The 26,971-nt window shown below is 37.0% G+C and overlaps 1 protein-coding gene across 1 annotated transcript in view; it reads right to left on the bottom strand.

The window, feature by feature from the left end:
- Positions 1 to 26,971, bottom strand: part of SMC5 (structural maintenance of chromosomes 5) — a 91,131-nt gene that overhangs the window by 53,454 nt on the left and 10,706 nt on the right. Inside the window, 4 exon segments of the mRNA XM_028509163.2 lie at positions 439 to 579; positions 1,910 to 2,044; positions 4,812 to 4,974; positions 25,916 to 25,968. Coding sequence (XP_028364964.1) covers positions 439 to 579; positions 1,910 to 2,044; positions 4,812 to 4,974; positions 25,916 to 25,968 — 492 coding nt within the window.

Here is a 26,971-nt window from a genome sequence, read left to right as displayed (position 1 = left end):
TTAGCCAAATTGTGCTCATAAATAATAAAATATATGTTATACAACGTTTACAAATAAATAGTAGCCTCGGTAAAGCATGTGAGAAGATTACAGCTGTGTCTATAGCTGAATTTGATGTTAGTGGCACACTCCAAGTAAATTTTCAGTGACCAGAGGATACTCAAAAATTTAATTTCTACATGTGTAAACATTTTTAGATCTTAACAAAACTATCTTTTAAGGATTAAAATCTGAAAGAAATCCCACATTTGAGTTCTTAGACTTGTTACTCATTATTACATCACACAGCTTTATAGTAACATAAAAACAGATAAATTTTATTACTTATGATATAAAGCAAAAATGAACAGAAGCAGCTAATTTGAATTTTAGCCCTTCTTTATAACTTTTCTGCTACTTAAAGAATCACTATTTTCGCCTCTCATAATTAAAACTTACCACCCACGGCCTTTTTGCTTCAAGCATCTCAATCAAATCTAAGTGTCGCTTACGTTCATAGAACCTCTCCACATCTTGTTTATATCTTTCATTCCTCTGAATCATTTTCTCTAGATATTCAGTTTTTTCTTTGCATGAGGTCTAAAATAAATATTTGTTTAAACAGTTTAACTGAAAAGACAACAGGTCAATTTTTTAACAATAAAAAATGTACAATACTAACAAATTTCACAATAAAGAATTCCATAGATGTTGTTAAGTACTATGTAAAACTAACACGCACACATAAGTTATGCATGTCAGGCTCTAGGCTCTATAATTTATTAGTCGTGTAACTGTGAGGAAGCCTTGCCATATATCACCGAACCTGGACCTCTTGCCTAAAGAAAGAAAGTTGTCTGCCTCATTCATCTCAAGGGTAGAAGTAATTCACTTGCTATAGGTGCAAGTTCAACAATAGCTATAATGTGATATGCAAATGAAAATACTATTATTAAGGTTACGAATACCCATGAATTAAGGATTGAGAAGTAAGAAGAAAGCTAAAATGTAGCTTTAAATTGCAAAACAGAATAACAAATACAAAGATGTACTTAGAATTTAATAGAATATACTCTTTTTTCATTTCACAAGACAGTGGGAAGTTTCAATGAGTGTTTCAGATGGGAATATTAGATTGTTTAATATGGGAAAAGGTAAAAGGACTGATGGAGCACCTGCAGTAAGATAAAATAATTGCAACTCCTTTGGTCATTTACTATGAATAAGTGCAATAATAAAAATAATATTAAATTATAACAACACACGATCAAGCACAGACACAGTTACAATTTGAGAAAAAGCATCAGTTTACAAGATTACTTATTACAAAAACTTATTAACATATTTTAGCTGCTGGCCCCTGAAAAATGACTCATTAAATAAAAGACCTTTACATATGATACGCAAAAAAAGACATTTTAAGTTTATACATTTTATTAAAACTGAAAATAAGAACTCCACACTACTACTAAATGTATAGTTTTCTTGCAAAGTCAACCCACATGCAACTGAAAAATATGGTAACTGGTTCAACAGAGACACAATATTAAAAGCTGTATGGTAGTTGCTGCATTACACAAAACCTTCCACATTGCCTGGCATATGGGAGGCATTTAACAAATATTAAATGAGTAAGAGAATAGTATTTAAACTCCCTGAGAGGAAAAAATACTTTATAATACTATTAGTCCTTAGAAATTCAATTAATAACATATACTTAATGAAATGACAGTCAAATTTTTCAAACTTTACATTTAGCAAATCCATTCTCACTTTTTGCCACCTAATTAATGTTAGCAGTACAAGCCTGTGTGAAAAAAACACACACAAATACATGAATTTACTCAATGAATCAGAATTCACTTTCCCACATTTTGAGAAATGGAAATTTATGAGGGACAATAAAAATGAGCCACCCATTTATAAATACCTCTAGTTGTTTTTCTTTCTCCCTGAAGTTTTTGAGCTCACAGTGGTATCTGTGCATTTCTGGAGGTCCAATTGATTTCTCAGTAGCTTCAAGTAGTTCAATTTTACTGAGTTTAGCAAATTCTCCAACTTTATCCTAGGACACAAAATTTAAATATCAGCAACAATTACTGTTTACAAATATCTTCAAAACACATTTCACTCAATGATCACAGTCATCAAGACAAAATACAAAATCTTTATTTTGAGATGTGATCTTAATATGAAGTCTGTCCTTTCACATATTTTTTAAAATAATAAAACTAAACTTAGGATATAAACTGTCATCCTTTTGAGAACCTTTAAACAAATGTATATGTGAACACCTTTCACCATATATAAGAATAAACTCAAAATGGACTAAAGACTTAAATGTTAGGTTCAAAACCATAAAAATCCTAGAAGAAAACATAGACAGTAAAATCTCAGACATTTCTCGTAGCGACATTTTTCCAATATACCCCCCTGGTCAAGGAAAACAAAAGAAAAAAAATAAACAAATAAGACTACATCAAACTAAAAGTTTCTGCACAGCAAAGGAAACTATCAATAAAATGAAAAGACAACTTACTGGGAGAACATATGAATGGGAGAACATATCTGCCAATGATGCATCTGATAATGGGTTAATATCCAAAATTTATAAAGAACTTATGAAACTCAACACCAAAAATACAAACAATCCGATTTAAAAATGAGCAAAGGACCTGAAGAGACACTTCTCCAAACAGGATATACAGATGGCCCAACAGTCATATGAAAAGATGCTCAATGTCACTAATCATAAGAGAAATGCTAATTAAAACTACAGTGAGATATCACCACACATTTTTCAAAATAGCTATCTTCAGTAAGGGAACCCTCATGCACTGTTGGTGGGAATGCAGATTGGTGCAGGCACTGTGGAAAGGTGTATGGACTTACGTCAAAAAATTAAATCAGAAGCTGCCTTATGACCCAGTGATTCCAATTCTGGGAATGTAGGTGAACAAACCCACAACACTAATTCAAAAGAATATATGCACCCCTATGTTCAGTGGAGCTTTATTTATAAATAGCCAAAATTTGGAAGTAGCCCAAGTGCCCATCAATAATGAGTGGATAAAAAAGCTATGGTACATTTTCACAATGGAATACACTTGGCTGTGAAAAAAAGGGAAACCTTACCTTTTGAGATAGCATGGATGGCCCTGGAGAGTATTTTGCTAAGTGAAATAAGCCAGTCAGAGAAAGACAAATCCATATAATTTCACTTATATGTAAAAATCTAACGAACAAAATAAATTAACAAATAAAAAAGAAACAGACTTCTAGATACAGAGAACAGAATGACAGCTGTCAGAGGGAAGGTAGTGTTGAGGGACAGGGTGAATAAGGTGAAGGGATTAAGTAAAAAGAAAAACCAAATATACTCCAAAACAAACAAACAAAAAAACCCTCAGACATAGACAAACAGTATGTTGATTTCCAAAGGGAAAGGGGGGTTAGAGAAAGGGAGCTAGGGGTTAGAAGAGGGTAAAGGGAGAATAACTGGTGATGAAAGGAGACTTGACAGGGTTGTGAACACACAACATAATATACAGATGATGTGTTATAGAATTGTATCCCCTGTGAAACTGACATAATTTTATTAATCAATGTCACTTCAGTAAAGTCAATACAAATTCTATGTCAATATTTCCTGGCTGAAAGGTTTATATTCATGTAATAAATAGTTTGGAATAAAAGAAAAAATAGTCCCCTGAATGGAAATAATCATCTACTATGCATCAATTGGAATGTTAAAAATGAAGCAATTTTAAACATTTACTTCTGGAAATCATCTGATATCAACTGATAAATGCTTTCTAATTTTAATTTTTATTTGACATAAACATGTAATCAAATCATTTCTGAAGAAAAAAATTAACTATAATTCAGCTACTGTTACTAGACAGTATTCCAAGACAAATTTAAAAGGTATTTGATTTTAACATTTAACATGCATCACCAAAATGTTTTCTTTTTACTGAACAAATTTAAAATCAAAAGATTTAAGAGTTTTAGTATATCAAATATCTTATACAAAATCACTGATTAAGTTGTTAACAAAATTTTATGAGCCCACAACAAATGGAAGCACATAACGATTCAGAGTGCAACTTTATTATATGAACAATACTCTATAACATAGACTTTTTAAATAATTGAAATTTTCTAAGTTACTAGAAAATAAGATTATACTTTAAGACCGTGATTTTCAACCAGTGTGTCCTAAGAATTTTTAAAACATACAACACCTCTGTGGATTGAGCGCGGGCTGGGAACCAAAGTGTCCCAGGTTCGATTCCCAGCCAGGGTACATTCCTGGGTTGCAGGCCAGAACCCCCAGCAACCGCACATTGATGTCTGTCTGTCTGTCTGTCTGTCTGTCTCTCTCTCCCCCTTCCCTCTCTAAAAATAAATAAATAAAATCTTAAAAAAAAAAAAAAACATACAACACCTAAATATTTAGTTAGGGGCACTGACTTCTTTTCCCTTAGGTTGTCAAATAAAAATTTAACAAGCAACATAACCATAGCTGTCCAGTGTAAATGAATCAAAATTATACTTTTTTTTGTCCAATGGGCAAAAAAACATTTTGGGGGGTAACAGAGAGAAGTTTAATAATTAGTTTATATGTGCCAGAATATGAATAAGGTTGAAACTTGCTGCTGTAAGAGATGCTACCTTTTAAAAAGAATTGTTAGTATTAAGACTACTATGCTCAGTTTAAATAGTAATCTTTTATAACATTCCTGAAAAAGTATTTACATCCTTAGATAGCATGAAAAGGAAACATCATTTAGAAAACTTTCTCAGCTTTACATTTAATTCTCTCATACCTGAGGTAGAAACTGGCAAAGATTTCCCACTTGAATATTTAAGGCTGCAACTTTTTCTTCTACTGTTTTCAGGGTTGTTGATTTTTTGTTGATGTACCACAAGGACTGATTTTTTGCCACATCAATCTCACGGGTAATTATAAGATTTCCAGAAGTCCTGAACCTAGTTAAAAAATAATTTTAAGTCTTTACATTCAAAATAATACAGTATTTCAGAAATAAAATTTCCAAAATTCTCTTGCACCAAAGATTGCTGGATAGGATTATTATTTTTTTTCCCTTTTGATATTTTGGCCCCTCTGAAGAAGAAAACCTTGACATTTTATTAGTAGTAATACATGATTTAATACTCTTTCAACATTCAGAATCATTTAGACTTAAAATCAAATGCCAATACTAACTCCTAAACACTGCCAGAGGATTTGCATAGCTGGAGTTATTTATCTTTTAATCGTTATGCTATTCTTCAATCAAATGCACTGACTGCAATTCAAAATTGGTTGGTATATAAAAGCATGTAACATAACAGTTAAGCCTTGAAAATCCCTCTACTTAGAAAATGTATGAATGAAACCAACTCTCGCGCATGCATTTCCAGACAGCAAAACTAGTCTGCCCATGGCCGCTCTTCATAATGCACTTCACTATGGATTCACATGTTGGGAACTGCCCTGACTGGTATCAGAAGCTGAAACCCCCGCCTAGGCTAAGGCTAAGGGAACGCCCTTGGAACTGTAAACCAGCAAGGAGACAAAGCTTATCTCCCTGGCAGGAATGCTGCTTCTGCTGCTTTATTCATAACTGAACCCCAAAAAGCTTGGTCGGTTAGCCAGACGGGTAAGATTCCCCAAGGGGGGAACGACCTAAGACAGGCACGATCACTTTGGCAGGCCCCCCAAAAGAAGGACTTGGGGGGCTGCAGCAAAAGGGGGTGATGGACCCTCACTCCTCGGCTTGGACATAGCCTGAGTTCTCAACGTCTGGGAGAAAATCTCCTTATTGCCTTAGTTCCCTTGCTCCACCTAAGCCTGAAACAATGACAGGGTGGTGCAGCTCTGTGCTGAAAAGGGCAGATTCCCCAGGTGATCAGGCCTAAGAAAGAACACGTAAATTACTGTGAAACCTTCTTTGTTTAGGATGCTCTCAGTTGAATGAGAGGGGTCCAAGGAGGAAGTTAGTTTGTTCCTCAAAGTCTTACAGCTCTTTGACCCCGACTCAAAATAGACCAGCAGAGTTCCTTGTTTTCTATACTTCCTTACTTCCCCCTGATAAGTACTGTACTTCACCTGAATTATTATGCAAAATGAGCCCAATAAAAGCAGGTATGGACGGTAAATTGGTGCGCTCCCCACTAGGGGGGGTGGCCATTTTGTCCCTACTTCCCCACAGAAACTAGTTTGTCTCTGTGCATGTTTTTTTTCTTGCGTGTTTTTTGACGAGCCATCCACAGCGTTCCGTGATCACGGCTGGCCGGTGACCCACACGCAACATTCACAGGAGACTGTATCACATTTTTTAAAGTTTCACACAGAAACTTTAAAAAATAAGAAATCTGAAAGAAGGGTATATACTTATTTCTTGCTTTTAGAAGTACTACTGCTCCATACCTCCCAACTATCTATCTTCTTCACTGGGAATCAGCAGTATGTGGAAGAAAGGTGAATTACTGGTATACAATAGCTATATGACAATAATTTATAAATGCTGTATGTACAGATTATACCATAATCAGCACTCTCCAAGCAGTAAAATTTTAGAACAAAAAAATGTAGTTTTTTTACTTCTGGCAAGATGGAGGCATAGGTGAAGGCACCATATCTCCACGCACAACCAAGATTAGAACAACAACAACTGAGAGGCAGAATAACACCCAGAACTGACAGAGATTTATCTGAATGGAAGTCAGACAGCCAAGAAGTTGAAGTAGACCCGTTCATCCAGACCAGTGGAAGGAGCAGAGAGGAGCAGCCGGGCGTGGGGCACAGTGCGCGGAGAACATGGAGAACTGGGCGAATAAGGCAACCGGGAGCGTGTAAGGCATCTGGGGCGCGCAAGATGGCAGCAGGTGGACCCTGAGTACGCAAGCGGCAGCTGGCAGACCCAGTGAGGCGGCGATTGTGGACCAGGGCACAGTGCGCAACCCAGGATCCCAGAGAAGGGACTGAGGTCACAGGAGAACAAAGCTACCGCCATTGTTCCCTCCCGCCCCCACCCCTATATACAATGTCACAATCTAGCAACTGGGGTGCCCAGCCCTGGTGAACACCTAAGGCTCCGCCGCTCACCACAACAGGAGCCACCAGACCAAAAAACAAACAAACAAACAAACAAACAAACAAACAAACGAGAGAGAAAGAGAGAGAGCTATGTCTCAAACAGAAGAACAGATCAATGCCCCAGGACTCATCATTTTAAGCAACCAAGAGATAGCCAATCTATCAGATGCACGGTTCAAAACACTGGTGATCAGGAAGCTCACAGAATTGGTTGATTTTGGGCACAAATTAGATGAAAAAATGCAGGTTACCATAAAAGAGATGAAGGAAGATGCACAGAGAACCAGTAGTGATGGGAAGGAAACTGGGACTCAAAAAAAATAGAGTGGATCAGAAGGAAGAAAAAACAACCAAACAGGGAAGAATGGAGAAATAAGAATTCAAAAAAATGAGGAGAAGCTTAGGAACCTCCAGGACATCTTTAAATGTTCCAACATCTGAATTATAGGGGTACCAGAAGGGGAAGAGGAAAAGCAACAGATTGAACAAGTATTTGAACAAATAATAAAGGAGAACTTCCCCATTCTGGCAAAGGAAATAAACTTCCAGAAAATTCAGGAAGCTCAGAGAGCCCCAAAGAAGTTGGACCCAAGAAGAAACACACCAAGGCACATCATAATTACATTAGCCAAGGTAAAAATGAAGGAGAGAATCCTAGAAGCAGCAAGAGATAAGGGGACAGTCACCTACAAAGGAGTTCCTATCAGACTGTCAGCTGATTTCTCAAAAGACATCTTACAGGCAAGAAGGGGCTGGCAAGAAGTATTCCAAATCATGAAAGGCAAGGACTTACACCCAAGATTGCTCTATCCAGCAAAACTTTCATTTAGAATGAAAGGGCAGATAAAGTGCTTCTCAGATAAGGTCAAGTTAAAGGAGTTCATCATCACCAAGCCCTTATTTTATGAAATGTTAAAGGGACTTACCTAAGAAAAGATTAAAAAAAAAACATGTATAGTAAAAGGACAGCAAACTCACAATTATTAACAACCACACCTAAAGCAAAACCAAAAGAAACTAAACAAACAACTAGAACAGGAACAGAACCACAGAAATGGAGATCACATGGAGGGTTAGCAACAGGGGAGTGGGAGGAGAGAGGGGGAAAAGGTACAGAGAATAAGTAGCATAGATTGTAGGCAGAAAATAGACAGGGGGAGGGTAAGAATAGTATGGGAAATGTAGAAGCTAAAGAACTTATAAGTATGACACATGGACATGGGTAAAGGGGGGGATATGGGTGGGAGAGGGTGTACAGGGTAGAGGGGATTGAAGAGGAAAAATGGGACAACTGTAATAGCATAGTCAATAAAATATATTTAAAAATGTAGTTTTAAACTTACATTTACAACATAATGACTAATAAAGACCCTTTTTTGATTGTCTTGCTACAAACAACAAAAATTAATAAAATGCTGAAACATCTTCATAAATACACTTATGAGTTAGCATAAAAAAAAGAAGTCTGGTCAAAAATCTCAGGTAGGAACCCAGGAGTGAGAAAATGAGGACATCTGGCAAACCAGGTAAGCTTGCACACTCATTTTCATGATATAACAGGAGAGGGGTGTTGCAGACACAGCCGAGAGTCACGAAGGTACACAGTCTAAGAGAAACCACCCTCAAAGGCTATACCCTCAGTGTAAGAGCAAACTAGGTATTCTCCATCACCTCCACCACTACCTCCCACCTGCAGCACAGTAAACTACCTGTCTTAAACAATAGCCTGAACTGTGAAAAAAGCAAAAAACCTCCCCCAAGAGTTACTAAACAGTTTCAAATAGAGTTGTATCTTGAAGTTACATGACATACCTAAGGAGGCTCAAAACCCCTCAAACTGAGAGTTCTGTGTATTGTGATCCCAGATTTAAAGTGTCCAATGGTCTGCGACAGAAGTTAATAAAAATTCCCTCTGTAGGAAATCTACCTTTACCCTCAAAGAATTAACACAGATAAAGTCCAAACATAAAGGAGTATCTCTCTGGGTCAATGGCAAAACACACACACACATGCACACACACAAAACGAAACGTCAAGAACAAGAACTAGCAGAGGTAGCAGAAAAGAAGAATCATATGAGAATTAATGGACTGCAGAATAAAATATGTAGGTTTAACATATTTAAGAAAAGATGAAAATATAAGCGAACAACAGGAACATCTGAAAAAGAGCCGAAGAGAAATGGAGCTAGAATGCCACAGAGACATAAGAAGAAGAAAAATATGGAAGATGTTAAAAGACATGGGTGAGTAACTAAGAAAGCCTAACATCAGTCTAATAAGAGTTCTGTAAGTGAGGGAGATAGAATAGGCCAGAGGTAATATCTGAAGATTCAGTAAATAGATGAGTTTTCCAAATCACATGTTGAAGAAGCTCATTAAATCCCAAAACAAAATAAAAAATAAACCCACACCTAAATATATAATGTAACATTAATAAAACACCAAAGAGATATAATTACAAAATCCTCTTGACAAAAAGAATTACTATGAAAGAAACCAAGATTAGATTCACAACTGAAGATGATAAAATTATACTTTGCGTGTGCTGAAAAAAATCAATGTAAAATTTTGTATCTTAACAAATGCAACTGTCAAGATAAGAGCAAAATAACATCATTTTCAGACAAAAACTAAGTGTTCCACTAGAAGACCCTCATTAAAGGAAATTTTAAAGAATGTCCTCTAGCAGAAAGAGATCCCAAAGGGAAGAACACAAATGGAAGAAAGAATGAAAAGCAAGGCAAAGTGAAAATATGTAGGGTAATTCTAAACAAACAGTAACAGTATAATAATAGTTATATCTTGAAGGGTTTAAAAATAAGATCGAATTAAAATAACATGTAAGTTCAGAGAAAATGTTATGATTAAAATAATAGTACTTCAAGGTCTTATTCAGTAGGAAGATAAAGATATTTAATTAACATTAGACAAAAAGTGTTTATGTTAAGGGACTTCTGGTCAAGATGGCAGAGTAGGTAAAAGCTGTGCTCACCTTCTCCCAGGACCACATCAAAACTACAGAAAAACCATCATTGATAACCACCTTAAGACTAGCTGAACTAAAGACCTATAATGAAAGACAAAAAGAAGCAGCCACAAAGAGACTAGTAGGAGGGGCAGAGACACAGAATGGGCAGGCCCCAGACCCATCGTGTGGCAGTTAAATATCAGGAGGGATATCTTGGCTCCAGAGGTCCCCCCAGAAGAACACACAGGCTCTCAGCTCCACAACCAGGTCCCCAGCCTAGGGCACAAGTGCCGGGAAGAGAAGTCTCTATAACAGCTGGCTGTAAAAACCAGCATGGATTGGACCTGAGTGAGACACAGGTCTGCTGGAGTCCCAGACCTTCCTCCAGAGGGGCCTGTGCAAGCTGCTTGCTCACAGACTCACCTGCTCTGTGCTCCAGTGCGGAGCAGTGGCTTAAAAAGCAACAGGGACACAAGGGGAGAAACAAAATTGACTCGCTTCAGGGTGACGGCTGCGACTGGAGTCATGGTGGCTTCCCCTTGGGATATAAAGTGTTGATGCCATTACTCTTTTGCTGACCCCTTTCCAACCAGCCAGTTAGGGCTGCCAGGTACAAATCTGTGATCTCCATTAACCGGGTTAACACTATTTTTGCTGCTTGTTGATCCCCCAAGGCCACACCGAAAATCAAGCACTAGCCCGAGACACCTCTAGAAGCTTTTCCACCCAAGCGGCTGGCCTAAGCTAATGCTGTAGATTTCCTAAAACCTCTCAACGTCCTCAAAACTGCAAACAAACAGCAGCTACATTCAGTGTGCCCTGTACCTCTTGCTAAATACCCTCAAGCCCAACACAAGCAGCACCTGGTCTCAACTTGCACCTTAATGCCCATCAGGTAGTCCCGAGACTGGAAAAAGCTGCAGCCTGTATTTGCCTGGAATTTAGCTTCAACTAGAAGCAGCTGGCCTCAGCTCATACTGTGGTATCCAACAAAGGGTCCCAAGCACAGCATTAGCGGTAGCCAGCCTTGGTTTGCAGCATAGCCTCTCCCAAGCACCTCCAAGACCATCACGAATGTAAACTAGCCACAGATTACTTTGTAGCTCCCACTAGGTGGACCCAGGCCAGGCACAAAAGACAGCTGACCAAAACCTGCACCAACTAAGAGTTTCTAGAACCAACAAACCCAGTGGCCAGCTTCACAGCACACTGGAGCACACCCGACCAGCTCCACAAACACCACCTTAAGGGTGGATTCAGACGGCACCAGAGCCCTGTCAAATCAACTCCTACTCTGTGGGGTAAGCCCCCACACAACAGCTTGTCTGCTGTAGTTACAGTGAGCCCTCACAGCCAGTCCATATGACCGTCAATCCCATCCACTGATGTGCCAACAGCAATCACGGCTCAGCTACAATATATTGGACGGCACATACAACCCACACAAGTAGCACCCCTCAAGCAACGGGCTCAGAAAGAACAGAGAGATTGTGCCACTGGGCCTCACAGGATACCTACAACATAAAACCATTCTGCCAAGCCTGGGAGACATAGATCTACCCAATACATACAAACAAAAATAGGGAGTCAGCCAAAATGAGGAGACAAAAACACACCCCTAATGAAAAGAACAGGACAAAACTCCAGAAAAAGAACTAAATGAAATGGAGAAAAGCAATAAACCTGATTTTAAAGGTGCTCAATAAACTTAGGGGGAAGTATAGGTGAGCTCAGTGAAAACCTCAACAAAGATAATGGAAATCATTAATACATTAGAGGGAATAAACAGATCAGTTGAAGCAGAGGACAGAATCAGCAATCAGAAAGACAAAGTCTCAGAAAACACCCAATCAGAATAGCAAATGATAAAAGAATTTTAAAAAATGAAGACAGTTTAAATGACATCTGGGACAACAACAAATGTTAACTGCATTCCCAGCATAGGAGAACCAGAAAGAGGAGAAAGAGCTAGGAATTGAAAACCTATTTGAACAAATAATGACGGAAAACTTCCCTAACCTGGCAAAGGAAATAGACATACGAGTCCAGGAAGCACAGTGGGTCCTGAACAAGATGAAAGCAAAGAAGTCCATACCAACACACATCGTAAGTAAAGTCCAAAATTGAAAACAGAGAGAATTAAAACTATCAAGACAAAAGCAGTTAGTTATGTACAAGCAAGCTCACTTAAGACTATCAGTTGATTTTTTTCAACAGACATTTTGCAGGACAGAGGGGAGTGGCATGAAATATTCAAAGTGCTGAAAAGCAAAGAGCTACAACCAAAATTAAGCCACTCAGCAGATATCACTGGAATTGAAGGAGAGATAAAGAGCTTCACAGATAAAAAGCAAAAGGAGTTTCTTACCACTAACCCAGTATTACAGAAAATGTTGAAGGGACTTAAGTTAAAAAGATCAAAAATAAGATTAAAAAATATAAGGGAACAATTCTCACTAAAAAAGGCAAACACAGCAAAAGCAGTGGATAAACCAACTATAAAGATACTATAAAGGTTAAAAGGCAAAAGTAGAAATATGTATAATTACAATAGTAAATTAACAGAGACACAAATACACAAAAGAAGTAAAAAATGATGAAAACATAGTTTGAAGGAGGTGAGTAAAGTTTTTAATGATTTTAGAATATGCTCAAAATTAAGTGATCAACTTAAAAAGATTGCTATAAACACAGCTGGGTATATATAAAGCACATGGACATGTCAACCCAAAAATCTATAAGAGATATACAAGAAATAAAGAGAAAGAAATCCAAATATGACATTACAGAAAGTCACCGACATACAAGTGAAGAGAACAAGAGAAAAGGATCAGAGAACTACAAAAACAGAAAAGAATAACTACATACCTTTCAAAATTAGTTTAAATGTAAATAAACTAAATGCTCCAATCAAAAACACAGGGTAGTTGAATGAATAAAAAAACAAGACCTGTACCTATGCTTCCTTAAAGAGACAGACTTCAGGCAAAAAACACACACAGAATAAAAGTAAAGAAATGAAGGAACTTCTGGTCAAGATGGCAGCATAGGCAAACATGGCTTGCTACTTCCCACAACCATGTCAAAATTTCAACTAAAATATAGAACCACCACCACTCAGAACCATGAGAAATCAAGCTGAGTGGAAGACAGAGAACTACAAAATTAAAGACACCACACTCATCCAGACTGGTAGGAGGGGCAGAGACATTTAACAGGCTGGTCTCTCACGCATGTGTGGTGGACAGAAACTCAGTGGGAATATCTCGGGAACAAGGAGTCCCAGACCCACACCAGCCCAAGTCCAGGGTTCCAGTGCTAGGAAGATAACTCCCCACAACTTCTGGCTGCAAAAACCAGTGGGGACTGAGGTGGGAGAAGAAACTTCTGGAGTCCCAAGCAGTTTCTCTTAAAGAACCCACACATGGACTCACCTACTAGACTCACTCCCTCTGAGCTCCAGCATGGGGGTAGCAGCTTGAAAGGCACCACTGGCATACAGGGAGGAACTGAAGTGTCTGGCATCAAGGCTGGCAGAGGCCACTGTTCCTTTTCTAAACCCTCCCACCACAGAGCTGTCAAGCTGGTGCCATAACTGAGACTCCATCAACCTGGCTAACACTGTTTGACTTACCTCGGACATCTCCAAAGACTCTGCCCCACCCAATTTACGGGCCCACCCAAGTGGCTTTTCCATGTGAATGGCTGGTCTTCACTCATGCTTCACAACTTCCTAAATCCTCTCAAACAAGCAACAGTTGGCCTCATTGAGCCCCAGGCCCAGCACTAGCAGCAGCTAGCCTAGATTCACAGCTTCACTTTGCCTGAGAACCTCCAAACCCAGCACAAGGAACAACCAGATTGCTTTATATCTTAGGCAGGGTGGCCCTGGGAAAAACACAGGTCAGGGCTGACCTTGGCCTGCACCACCTGGGAAATACTAGGGCCAGCACACCCAGTGGACAGCTGCAGACCACATTGAGAACCACCACCTTCCCCCTGAACAGACGATCTTCCACAGAGGGCGGAGGTTGGTCTTTAAGTGATCACTGCGAATCCCTGTGGCTGACTGGCCCAGGAAATTCCTCCCACTCATCTGCCAACAGCAACCAAGGCTCAAGTACAAGATAAGGGTACTTGGACCACACGAGGGCACACCTTGAGTACCCAGCTTCTTGAAAAGGGAAACTGTGCCACTGGGCATACAGGACACCTACTATGTTAGGTCATGCTACCAAGACATGGAGTCAAAGCAGCTCTACCCAATACACAGAAACAAACACAGGGAGGCAGACAAAATGAGCAAAGAATCATGGCCCAAATGAAAGAACAGATCAAAACTCCAGAAAAAGAGCTAAACGAAATGGAGATAAACAACCTATCAAATGCAGAGTTCAAAACACTAGTTATAAGAATGCTCAAGAAACTTTGTAAGGCCCTTGACAGAATAAAAAAAGATGCACTCAGAAACAAAGAATACACTAATTGAAATAAAGAATTTACAGTGTAACAAACGTAGAGTAGATAAAGCCAAGAGTCACATCAATGATATGGAACATAAAGATGCAAACCACAACCAATCAGAACAACAAGAAGGAAAAAGAACCCCCAAAAGTGAGGATAGTATAAGCAGCTTCTGGGACAACTTCAAGAGGTCCAATATTCATATCATAGGGGTACCAGAAGGAGAAGAGAAAGAGCAAGAAATTGGAAATCTATTTCAAAAAATAATGAAAGAAAATTTTCCTAATTTAGTGAAGGAAATAGACATCCAAGTCCAGGAAGCACAGAGAATTCCAAACAAGATGGATGGAAAGAGGCTCACTCCAAGACACATCATTCTTAAAATGCCAAAAGCTAAAGATATAGAGAAAATCTTAAAAGCAGCAAGAGAAAAGCAGTTAGTTACCTACAGGAAAGTTCCTGTAAGACTTCCAGCTGATTTCTCGCAAGCAACTTTTCAGGCTAAAAGTGATTGGCAAGAAATATTCAAAGTCATGAAAAGCAGGAACTACAGTCACGATTGCTCTACCCAGCAAAGATAACATTTAGAATCAAAGGGGAGATAAAGAACCTCCAAGATAAGAAAAAATTAAAGGAGTTCACCATCACCAAACCATGATTATATGAAATGTTAAAGGGACTTACTGAAGAAAAAGAAGATCAAAACCATGAACAATAAAATGGAAGAAATACATACCTATCAATAACTGAATCTAAAAAACAAACTAAACAAACAAGAAGAGCAGAGACAGAACCAAGGATATGGAAAGCATTCTGATGACTGCCAGATGGGAGAGGGTACAGGAGAATGGGTGAAGAGGTGAGGAGATTAAGAAGTACAAATAGCTAGTTACAGCATAGCCATGGGGATGTAAAGGGAGGTACAGGAAGTGGAGTAGCCAAAGAACTTACACTCATGACCCATGGACATGACCAATGGTGGGGGGATGGCCTGAGGGAGTCAGTGATGCTGGGTGGAGGGGCAGCAAAGGGGAAAAAATTAGGACAACTCTAATAGCATAATCAATAAAATATAATAAAAAAGGAAATGAAAAAGCTGTCATGCAAATGTAAATAAAAAATAGTCTGGAATACCAATACTTTATCAGACAAAACAGACTTTAAAACAAAGCTTGCAGAAGAAGACAAACAAGCGCATTTCATATTGATAAAGGGATCAATCCAAGAACAGGATATAACTCTTGGAAACATCTATACTCCTAATACAGCAATACAGTCATAGTAGGGGACTTGAACACCCTCTTGATCCCAGAGGGTAGATCTGTCTGGATCACAGAAACAGTGGCCATAAATGACATACTAGATCAGATGGATATACTTGATATTTTACTCAAAAGCAGCAGACTATACATTCAAGTATGCATGGAAAATTTTCCTGGAAAGGTCACATGTTAGGCCCCAAATCAAGTTTCAATAGATTTAAGAGTGAAATCAAAGCATCTTCTCTGATCACAAAGGTATAAAATTAGAAATCAATTATAAGAAGAAAACTAAAAAACACAAACACATGGAGGCTAAATTGTGCTAAACAATGAATAGGATTAACAATGAGATTAAAGAAGAAGTCAAAAGATACCTTGAGGCAAATAAAAATTAAAACACAATGACCCAAAATCCATGGAACTGAGCCACAGCAACTATAAGAGGAAAATTCACACTATACAGCTTACCTCAAGAGAGAAGATACCTCTTAAACAAATACTCTAACCTTATACCTAAAGGAACTAAAAAAAAAATTTTAAAAAAAGGAACAAAGCCCAAAGAAATAATATCAGAGCAGAAATAAAGAAAGCAGTTTAAAAAAAAAACCCACAATACAAAAGGTCGATGAAATCAAGAGCTAGTTCTTTGAACAAACAAAAACCCTGAACCAGATGACTTCACAGGCGAATTTTACCAAATAGTCAAAAAGAATGAATACCTATTCATTCTTCTCAAACTATTCCAAAAAATTAAAAAGGAGGGAAAACTCCCAAACTCATTTTACAAGGCCAGCATTACCCTGACACCAAAACCAGACAAAACACTACAAAAACAGAAAATTGCAGGCCAATATTCCTGATGAACCAAGATGCAAAAGTCCTCAACGAACCAAATTCAGCAATACATTAAAAAGATCATATACCATGATCAATGACCCAATGGGATTTACTCCCTAGATGCAAGGTTGGTTCAATATCTGCATATCAAGTATAATGGGATACACCACATAAATAAAATTAAGAATAAAAATAATTCAAGTGTATCAATAGACATAGAAAAAAGCATTTGACAAAATTCACATTATTTATGTAAAAACTCCCAGCAAAGTGGGAATAGAGGGAACATACCTTAACATAATAAAGGCCATACATAACTAACACACAGCTAACCTTAGAAGTCAACCCTGTTGACACCTTGATCTTGAACTCTAACCTCCAGAATTGTGAGAAAGTCAATTTCTGTTGTTTGAGCCACTCTGTGAAACAACAGCAGCCCTGCCCAACCAATACACTGGATGAATGTTGGATGTGTTGCAATCCAACCACAAGACCTGGCACAAAGCTTATGTATGGCTACATACTCACAGGAGTAAATTCATGCACCAGACACTATCCTCTGAATGTCTTGGATTGGTCATTTGGATGTATCCTGTGAGTAGGAAGGTTGATCCCCACCCTCCCTCATGAGTCTCTTTATCCAGCTCTTCCTGGTACACTATCTATCACCTATCTTTATCATGAAGCTCAGGGATGGGAGTTGCTCTCCATGGCATAAAGGTGGTGGCCAGGACATGAACAATACACCAAGTGGACCTAGTCATGAACAACTGTGAGACTTGTGTAACAGGACAGAGGAAGTCTCATGAAGGCAAATTTCTCAGGTGTGTCTTGATATCACCAAGCCACAAAGAAGCCATGGAGGATCCAGTGCGATGTATTAAAAACAACAACAACAACAACAACAAAACCCCCTGACTTAAAGGACTCTTAGGTGACAAAAAACCCTGTAGCCTTGGTTTCCTCAAATTGGCCCAGATCTTCAGGCTTGACATCATGGGGCCACTCCTTTCTTTTGGTTGGGCTGCTTGGATTTGTGTTTACACAGTTTCTGAGCTTGACTATTGGGAAGTAGGGGCTATAGTGGAGGCTGAGACATGGGGGGATCAAGATTTTATGTAGGGATGGGTTTCTTCCAGGGCCACCTAGGCCCTGATGAGTGGCCATCACTCATAGTGGGTAAGGTAAGTGCTAACTTCTAGTTAGAAGTGGCCAGGCCCAGAGGAGCTCAAAGCATGTCCAAGGCTCCCCTGGCACTGACATCCACAGTGGGGTCCCTCTGAAGGCCGTAGTACCCAATTTCTCTGGCTTGCTGGCTTAGAGTAAGACACATCTAGGCGTGAAATCTTTCCTTGCCACTCACTGATTGAGAGGTCTAGATCAAGTTACTTCAAATCTCAGAGACAACTTCCTCATTTATATAATAAGGATAATGATACTTATCTCACAGGGTCGCTGCATATATTAAGCAAAACAAGTACGCAAAGCACTTGACATATTTAAAAGGCCTTAAAAATAACAGCAGCTATGATTTCATACATCTTGATTCTACTGAAAGAAACGCAAGAGTTTCTTTTCAAAAAGCATCAAATGTATGTTTTCATTGTTAGTACTTGATCAAACTCTGATGACCTGGCCCTGTGTAAAATTGTATTGGAAAAAAATTGGTCTAATTGTCATTTACAACTTAGATTATTCTTATAGAATTCTGAACAGAACTGTGCCTTTGCCTCCTGGTATCTGAGAATCTCTGAATCACTCAAGGCAATTGAGCCATACTAGGTCAAGGCAGGGGGGCAATGGCTAATGTTTAAAACAGCTAAAACTGTGCTTTCTTATTTCTCTCCCTTGTTAACGTTTAGATAGACAACATCAGACAAGGCACCCACTGAAGGTCTCGGGGCACTGCAATGACCTCTTAATAAGCCCTGTTGACATTCAGGGTGTCAGTATTGAAAGGGATCCATGCATACTACTGTGGGAAATCAGGCATAAGAGGTGAAGGTGATAGGGAACTTGAAAATGGGAAGATTTCAGTTTAAGTAATAGCTAATAAACTTAGTAATCAATGAAGGTAAAAGCTATTGTTCCAGGAACTGAACGCATGACCCACCCTGAGTCCAGGAGACCAGAAGCAGTTCCACCGTTGTGCCTCAGGACTAAAACCAATTCAAGATAGTATCTGACCCACTGCACTCCAGAGTGAGATGACCATCGCCCAGGGCTAGAATACTGCAGTTTTGTTAATCCAATTAACTTTTCCCTGAATTCCAAACCTTTTATCTACACTTTGTTCTCTTTATAAAAAGGGCCATTTTAAATGGAATGTAAGGCAGTCTGTTAAGAGTACAAACCTGTTTTCTCCTCAGATTGCCAGCCATCTGAATAACGCACCCATAAAAATTCAATCCCTGTCTCTGCTTACTGGGCCTGGTAGGTGACAGGCAGCACGAACACCAGCTTTCCCGGTTTCAAAGGCAGCCACCCAAAGCTGTGCAGCCAGTGCCAAGGTACAGAGACTTCAAAGACATCCCCTAAGTTTCTCTGTGTGTGAAAAAATGAAAACAACACACAACATAAACCAGCCCTGCAGGCAGCCAGACTATATTATATTCAACTGAATACAGAAAGTGCCCACAGAATAGAAACAATGTGCTACAAGGACCCTCCACATCCAACCACCTTTCAACAAGACAGACAAAAGGCCACTCTGAAACCAAAAATGGGACTAAAGATTTCCCTTTCCAACTAACAGGAGTGGGTGCCTACTGCTCCCATATTAATGCTGGCTCTAGGCACACTTTCATCTTCTTCCCTGCTAGATCATTATGGATGAAACTAAGCAATAATTAATTATGGTAATAATAATCATCAATATGAAGAGACCTGATCATTAAACTCGGATGCCCTGGGTTTTTCTGGAGTGTCTCCTCCCTTGCTGCAGTAAGTCAAATAAACCTAACTTTCATTTAAAAGAAAAAAGAAACAGAAGTATGTACAGCCCTGGCCAGGTGGCTCAATTCCCGAGCAGGGCACATACCTAGGTTGCAGGTTCAATCCCCAGTCAGGGCACATACAGGAGGCAATCAATTGATGTTTCTCTCCCTTCCTCTAAAAATCAATAAAGCATATCCTCGATTGAGGATTAAAAATAATTTTTAAAAATTAAATAATAAAGAAAAATTAAACAAAAAAAAATTCAAACAAATGCCAGAGAGAAGAGGAATATAAAAAGTGGGACAAATAAAAAACACAGAACCAGCCCTGACTGGTGTTCAGTTGGTTGGGCGTCCTCCCCCAAAGCCAAAGGTCTCCCGTTTGATTTCTAGTCAGGGCACATGCCTGGGTTGTGGGTTTGGTCCCCATGGGGACATGTTCGAAAGGCAACCAATTGATGTTTCTCTCTCACCCCGATGTTTCTCCCTCCCTATGTCAAAAAATAAATAAATAAAATCTAAAAAAAAACACCTTACACAGTAAGACAGTAAAAATAATTCAAACATACAAGTAAATTATAATAAATATAAATGGACTATATGCATTATTTAAGGCTATATTTAAAAACCCAGCTATGCATGTTTAAATAAAATACAAAAGATAAAAGACTGAAATAAATGAAAAAGATAGTAAAAAAATATACTCTCAAAAAAAAAATGCTCACTACATTAATGGCAAATTAAAAAGATTCCAATGCAAAAAGCATTAAAAAGTAAAGTTAGTACATAATAATAAGAGTTCAAATCACTAGGAAGATAGAAAAATTTGAATCTTAGTTGCAGCTAACAATGTTCCAAATATAAAGCAAAAACTGACGGGACAAGGGTTATTTACAAACCTACAGAGAGGATTACTATAATACACTTTTCTCAGAAATTAGGAATCAATCTGACAGTTGATATTAACAAAAAATAGCAAAAATGTAAGATTTAACAATACACTTAGTAAGCTTGAACTAATAGACAGATATGGAAGACTGCCCATTCAACAGCAGACTATTCATTCTTTCAACCAAACAAGTGACAACTGTGAAAGCTCATTACAAAAAGTAAACCTAAACAAATTTCAAAGGATTGGTAATAACATAAAGACCTTGTGTGTGTATATACACATACTATATATTTATATGTATATATTTATATTTTTTAACCACACTACTATCAAAGTGCAAATCAATATAACAAGAAAATATAACAAGAAAATTGAAATATAACAAGAAAATCACTGCATTAAAATTTGAAACAACTTCTAATTATAACCTCAAAAAAATGCATAAAATATTTCAAAAAGATAAACGGAAAAAATATTATGTACCAAAATTTGGGAGATGGAACTAAATATCAACAGGAAAAATTTAACCATAACTATTTATGTTAGAAAAAACAAAACACTAAAAATTAGTACAAGTATTCATTTTAAGAAATAAAAAAACAAGAAAACCAAAAGTTCAAAGGATTAGTAAAGATGATAGTAGAAATTAATGAAATAGAAAACTGATATAAAACCAAAACACTTTCAAAAGTTAATACATTGAAAAAGACTAATAAAACTGACAAACCATTCTTTTCAAATCAAGAAAAAAATATATGAATAAAAAGGGGAAATACAACTAGGAAAAAGTGAAAAAAAATTTTAGAATAGTAAAATTACTACAACGATTCACAAATACAAAAATTAATCAATCCCGTTACCATTAAATAAATTAAATCAAGTTAAAAATAAAAAAACTCTAGACCCAGATGATTTTACCAGTAAGTTTAAATATTCAAACAAATATCTCACGAACAAAATACAGATATAAAAACCCCAAATAAAGCAGAAAAGTAAATCTAGCAAATGCATCAAAAGCAAATTATGACCACTGTGCTTAATTTAAGAATGCAAAATTGGGTGAATATTGGGAAATTAATTGAACAGAAGGAAATTCTTCCAACCACGTAAATGGCACTTTTCAGAATCATACAACAAATAATCTCATTTTATTCAAGCCAAACTACCACTTTCCTGCTTCTCAGAAGCAAATAATGCCACCTTCGATCTGTGCATAAACTATTCCCTCTGCCCAGAATACTCTTAATTCCAGTTCTTCTTATACTTGGCTCATTTTTATCATTCAGTTCTCAGCTCATAAATATTTTCAACAGGCTTCCTAAACATTCAAGAAGAGTAAATAAAAGCACTAGCTCCCCTCAAACCTTGCCAAGGTCAATGATGACTAAATCTTGAGCTCTGTCCTCACTCCCTCACTTTACCTCACCTAGCAGCAGTATCAGACACAGATTACTCCCTTGTTGGCATTAAAGCTTTACATTCCAGACACATTCTTTTGACTTACTGGCAAAATCTTCCCAGTTTCCTTTCCTAGCCTTTCCTATGTTCAAACTATAAATGCTACATTGCAATAGGGTTTATAGTTTTACCCATTCAACATTCATCTACTAGGCACCTCAAACTTTACTCAGTGGTCTATTAACCTTTAAAAGCATTTGGTTCTTTTTATTGTTGTTTTATGCCTTAACATTTCTGAAATTGGGGTGCACATTTTAAACTCTCTGCTACAGGAAGCTGCATTTTATAAGTTGTAGCATCTTAATTCAATGATAAATGATTTACTCCAACATGAACTTCTGATCTTACCCCAAAACCTCCTGTAGCAGGTTTCTTGACCTCAGTTAATAGAATCTCCACATTTAAGGATGCCAGATACTTAACAATCCTTGATGCCTTTTTCTTCTCACCCTCTATCCAATTTGTGAGCAAATCCCAAACTATCTTAATCTCTCTTAGAGTTATTCTATTAGCCACTTAACTGAAATCCAAGCTTTTGCCTCTATTCTCTTACAATCTGTTTTTTTAAACAGCAACTAAAATGCCACTCCTTTGCACAAATCCTAGTGGCCTCACATCTTACTGAAAACAAATGCAAAGTCTTTACATTGGCCTACAAGACTCTACGAGCTAGCTGGCTTCTTGATATTTCCAGACCTATCTTTTACTAGTCTGTTCACTGCAATCCAGTCACACTGGGTACCAACGCAGGATCTTAGCATTTGCAGATTCCTCCACCCCAAATGCTACTTCCCCAAGTATCTCCATGCTCACCCCCTTATCTCCTTCAAGTCTTGGCTCAAATACTATTTTCTCACTGAGAACTTTCCTGGTCATCTTACTCAATACTGTAAACACCACTCTGGTACTCCCTATCCTCCTTTCCTGTTTTATTGTTCTACATATACTTATTATCATCATCATCAAACATAGTATCTATCTGACCTATTTTTCTGTCCCCCGACCCTCATAACCATGAATTCCATGAAGACAGAATGCTGTATTCTCCAAGGTACAGGCACTCAATAAAGAGTTGAAAAATGATTTCATAAATCCATGCCAGAGTTTATTCTATTCACCATTATACTCAATGAGTACGTGCCTAATTAATGCAGTGTTTATTCAACAGCAATAACAATTTCAGTAACTGCTGATGAACCAGTTTGTGTTTAGTACTCTCAAGGCCATGTGGACCCAAATGGAACCACAATGTAACTATGTTGTTTGTGGAAAGGAAAACCACTGCTTGTGCCAGACTTGCTAACAGAACTCTGGTTAATGGTCACTGGTTAGATTATTAGAGCTAGTAGTTTATCTATTAAGATAATTAAGAAAACAACTGGGCCTCTAAACAACATTGGTTAGATTATTAGAGCTAGTAGTTTATCTATTAAGATAACTAAGAAAACAACTGTAATAGTAGAAACTCAAGAGTACTTAACATCTGCAGCCATCCATAACAGAATTTTGAAATTTAAATACTAATTCTCTGTCTGCATTTTATATATGTAACTGGCTTAGTATATTTGTTTTAGTTTCAATATCTAAGAAACCACTGTGATTAATCAACAGTCCCAGGGCTAACTCACAAGTATCTTTGGCAATTTTTAAAATTGAGATATAATTCACATCTATTTTCTACCATTTTGAAGTATAAAATTCAATTTTTTTATTGTGGGAAAATATACATAATATTAAATTTATCATTTTCACCATTTTAAGGTAAGAGAATGTATGTAGCAACAAAGGTTTCTAATATATTTACAAGGCTGTGCAAATATCACCACTCTATAATTTCAGAGTTTTTTCATCACACCCAAAAGGAGCCCATGCCTATTAAGAAGTCACTCCCCATTTCTCTCCTTCCCTCACACCCCAGGAACCACTAATCTATTTTGTCTTTATGGATTTGCCTACTCTGAACATTTTACATAAATGGAATTATAGACTATAGTTGTTGTGTCCAGCTTATTTCAATGAGCATAATATTTTCAAGGTCCACACAAACTAGGATCTATCAAGACCTCACTCCTCTTTATGCTGAATAATATGGATACATCCATAATGGATATTATATGATATATCAAATTTTATTTAATGATGGACTTTTGAGTTGTTTATAATTTTTCACTATTAAAATTAGGAAAAAGCTAATTTTGTGCAAATGAGTAAACCTTTGTTAGAACAGTAACCAAATCAAAGAATATTTCTTTTTTTTTAAAGATTTTATTTACTTATTTTTTTAAAGATTTTATTTATTTTTAGAGGGGAAGGGAGGGAGACAGACAGAGAGACAGAGAAATATCAATATGCGGTTGCTGGGGGTTATGGCCTGCAACCCAGGCATGTACCCTGGCTGGGAATTGAACCTGGGACACTTTGGTTCCCAGTCCGCGCTCAATCTACTGAGCTATGCCAGCCAGGGCAGAATATTTCTATTTAAAATTCTATTTTGGACAATAAATACTGCCAAATATGATATACTGCTTAGGCTCCCACAAACAGTGCATGACAGGATTAACTTCCCTGTACCTTCACATTAATGAATTTTAGATTTAATTTTCCTAAACAGAGGGAAAAATCATTATTTTGATTTCCTTGATAACTAGTAAACATATAGCCTATTTTCTGTTTAAAAAACATTAACAGGCAATTATTCCAACTCAGTATGAGTAATTATACCACCCATTTAAACAGCCACCATTACAACAAATTAAATTCTCATATACATTCAGCTCTGTCCCTATTTCCTCCATTCTGCTGCTCTTTCTGCACCAATACCATGCTATAAACGGCTTTATAGTATACTTTAGCATCTGGTACACAAATATGTTATTCATGATTCTGCTTTTTCAGAATTTCCTCGGGTTTTGTGGCACATTTATTCTTTCAGATGAACTTTAGAATCAACTTGTAAACTTACCTGTTGAGACTCTCATTGGAATTATATAAAATGTATATATTAATTTGGAAATGACTGACATGTTAATATTAAATTTATGTTTCTAGGAACAGAATATGTTTCACCATTTATTTAGGTCTTGGTTTTGCATCCTTCAGTAAAATACTCATCATATTTTAATAAGGTAAGTAAAATCTATTTTCTTTTTACTTCCATGTGTACTTACTACTCATCTCTACATAAATAAAACTTTTTTTAACTATTTTGAGAAAAAAGATCACTTCCTCATATCCCATAAAATGACAGGATTACCAGATAATCTTTAAGAGCTATTTCAGCTAAAAAAATTCCATGACTTTCTATAAACACTCCCCCTGAAAAAACTTTCTACAAATCACCTAAACCACGTGCATTGTCATCTGTAAAAGATTGAAAGTATATACACCAAGATAGTCAACTGGTTTCATCTTAAATTCTAAGTCAGATTCATCAGAAATGGGTGCCAAGAGTGATAAACTGGTAACATCTAGGCTTGAGGAAAATGAATACCATAATGAATTATCGATCTCTGCCACGAAGGAGGAAATGGAAAATGGTGACACTGGTGCCAAGTACTTGCCATACACGAGATTCACCAAATTATTTACCGTGTATTTTGAGAAATACAATTACATCAAGAAGACCTTCATATTCAACTTTATACACTTCTATATTATTAACATTTTTAACAAGCAAGTATTACTTTCAAAATCAGCACACAAAAATATCTTAAATTTGTAAAAAAACCCCTGCAATATCATACTGAATATGTAACAGTGTTATATTTCTATTGCATTATCTCCTATAAACTTACAATTTCCTTAATAATTTTTCCAAAAGAAAATTCTTACAATTTTGGTTTTAAAGAAACATTACAAATTTTTATCTGGATTAAATATTCTTGAAATATTTCCAATATTTATGTCATAATACTACATTATTATTCTTTTCTAAAGTCATCAAGAAAGCATGAACATAAGCTTAAGAAATTTTAGGGATAAAAGTAGTTTCAGCACTTTTAACACTTACAATTCAATTTCAACCATGCCTTTGGAACACCCTCTCTTCACAAAAAAGCCAACCTAAGAAATTAAAAAAACAAAAACAAAAAAACATAGTGAGCTGTGTAATGATATTCTCAGAATAAGAGATTTAGCAGTTGTTATTATTTGTCAGATCAAGATTAACTCAAAAACTACTCTGTATGAAATGCCCCTTTATTGTTTCTACCCACAAAAAGCAATACTATTTGTTACCATTTCCTGAACTTTTTATATGCCAGATAGCCTTTTACAAAACTCATGACAAAGCCACTAAGTGGTGCAGATCGAGGATCTAAACCCAGGTAATCTAGCTCCAGAGCTTGCGTTCTTAGCCACTACACCTAACACACTCTCAGAGAGAAGAGAGACAGTAGGAAAACAAGTTCTACAGAATAGCCATAAAGAGCTATATATCCAATCTCACTAAAGTTATTGGAAACTTCAGTGTAGTTGCACAGATTAAATATTAGTAACTTATCCAGTTATTAATTAGGACATAACTGTCACCAAGTATATTTTTTAAAAGAGCAATACACAGGGTAAATACAATTTAAGTAAGACTATCTGAGCTAGTTTCCATATGTGTATGAGCGTAAGCATGAAAACAGACTCTGAGCATAAAAAAATCAGACTGATCTTAAATCACGCTATAAGACACCTGGGAAGTAATTATCCTTTTAATAGTGGTAACAGCAGTGATGACAATTATACACACAACTAACATTTATTAAGTGTTACTATATCCTGCTTTGCTAAGCTCTTCACATATAATTTTTCTGATTTAATACTCATAAGCTACCGTATGAGATATGTGTTATATCCATTTAATAAATGATGACACCGAGTCCCAGAAAGATGGAAAAGTCAATTCTTGTAACTTGAAAGTAATAGATAACTTTCTATCACTCCTACATGATCTTGAGAAAAGCAAAAATGTAACCTATTTCAGTTTCTTCATAAATAAAAAAGACAATGGCATTTTTGTAGCAGTGTCATCTGTATTAGCTTGCAGCAATCAAAATACTTGGTACCAAGCAGGAAA

This window comes from Phyllostomus discolor, chromosome 3, assembly GCF_004126475.2.
Source record: "Phyllostomus discolor isolate MPI-MPIP mPhyDis1 chromosome 3, mPhyDis1.pri.v3, whole genome shotgun sequence".
Lineage (NCBI taxonomy): Eukaryota > Metazoa > Chordata > Mammalia > Chiroptera > Phyllostomidae > Phyllostomus > Phyllostomus discolor.
Note: the sequence above shows the minus strand (reverse complement) of the source record. Positions and strands in the feature narration are given on the sequence as shown.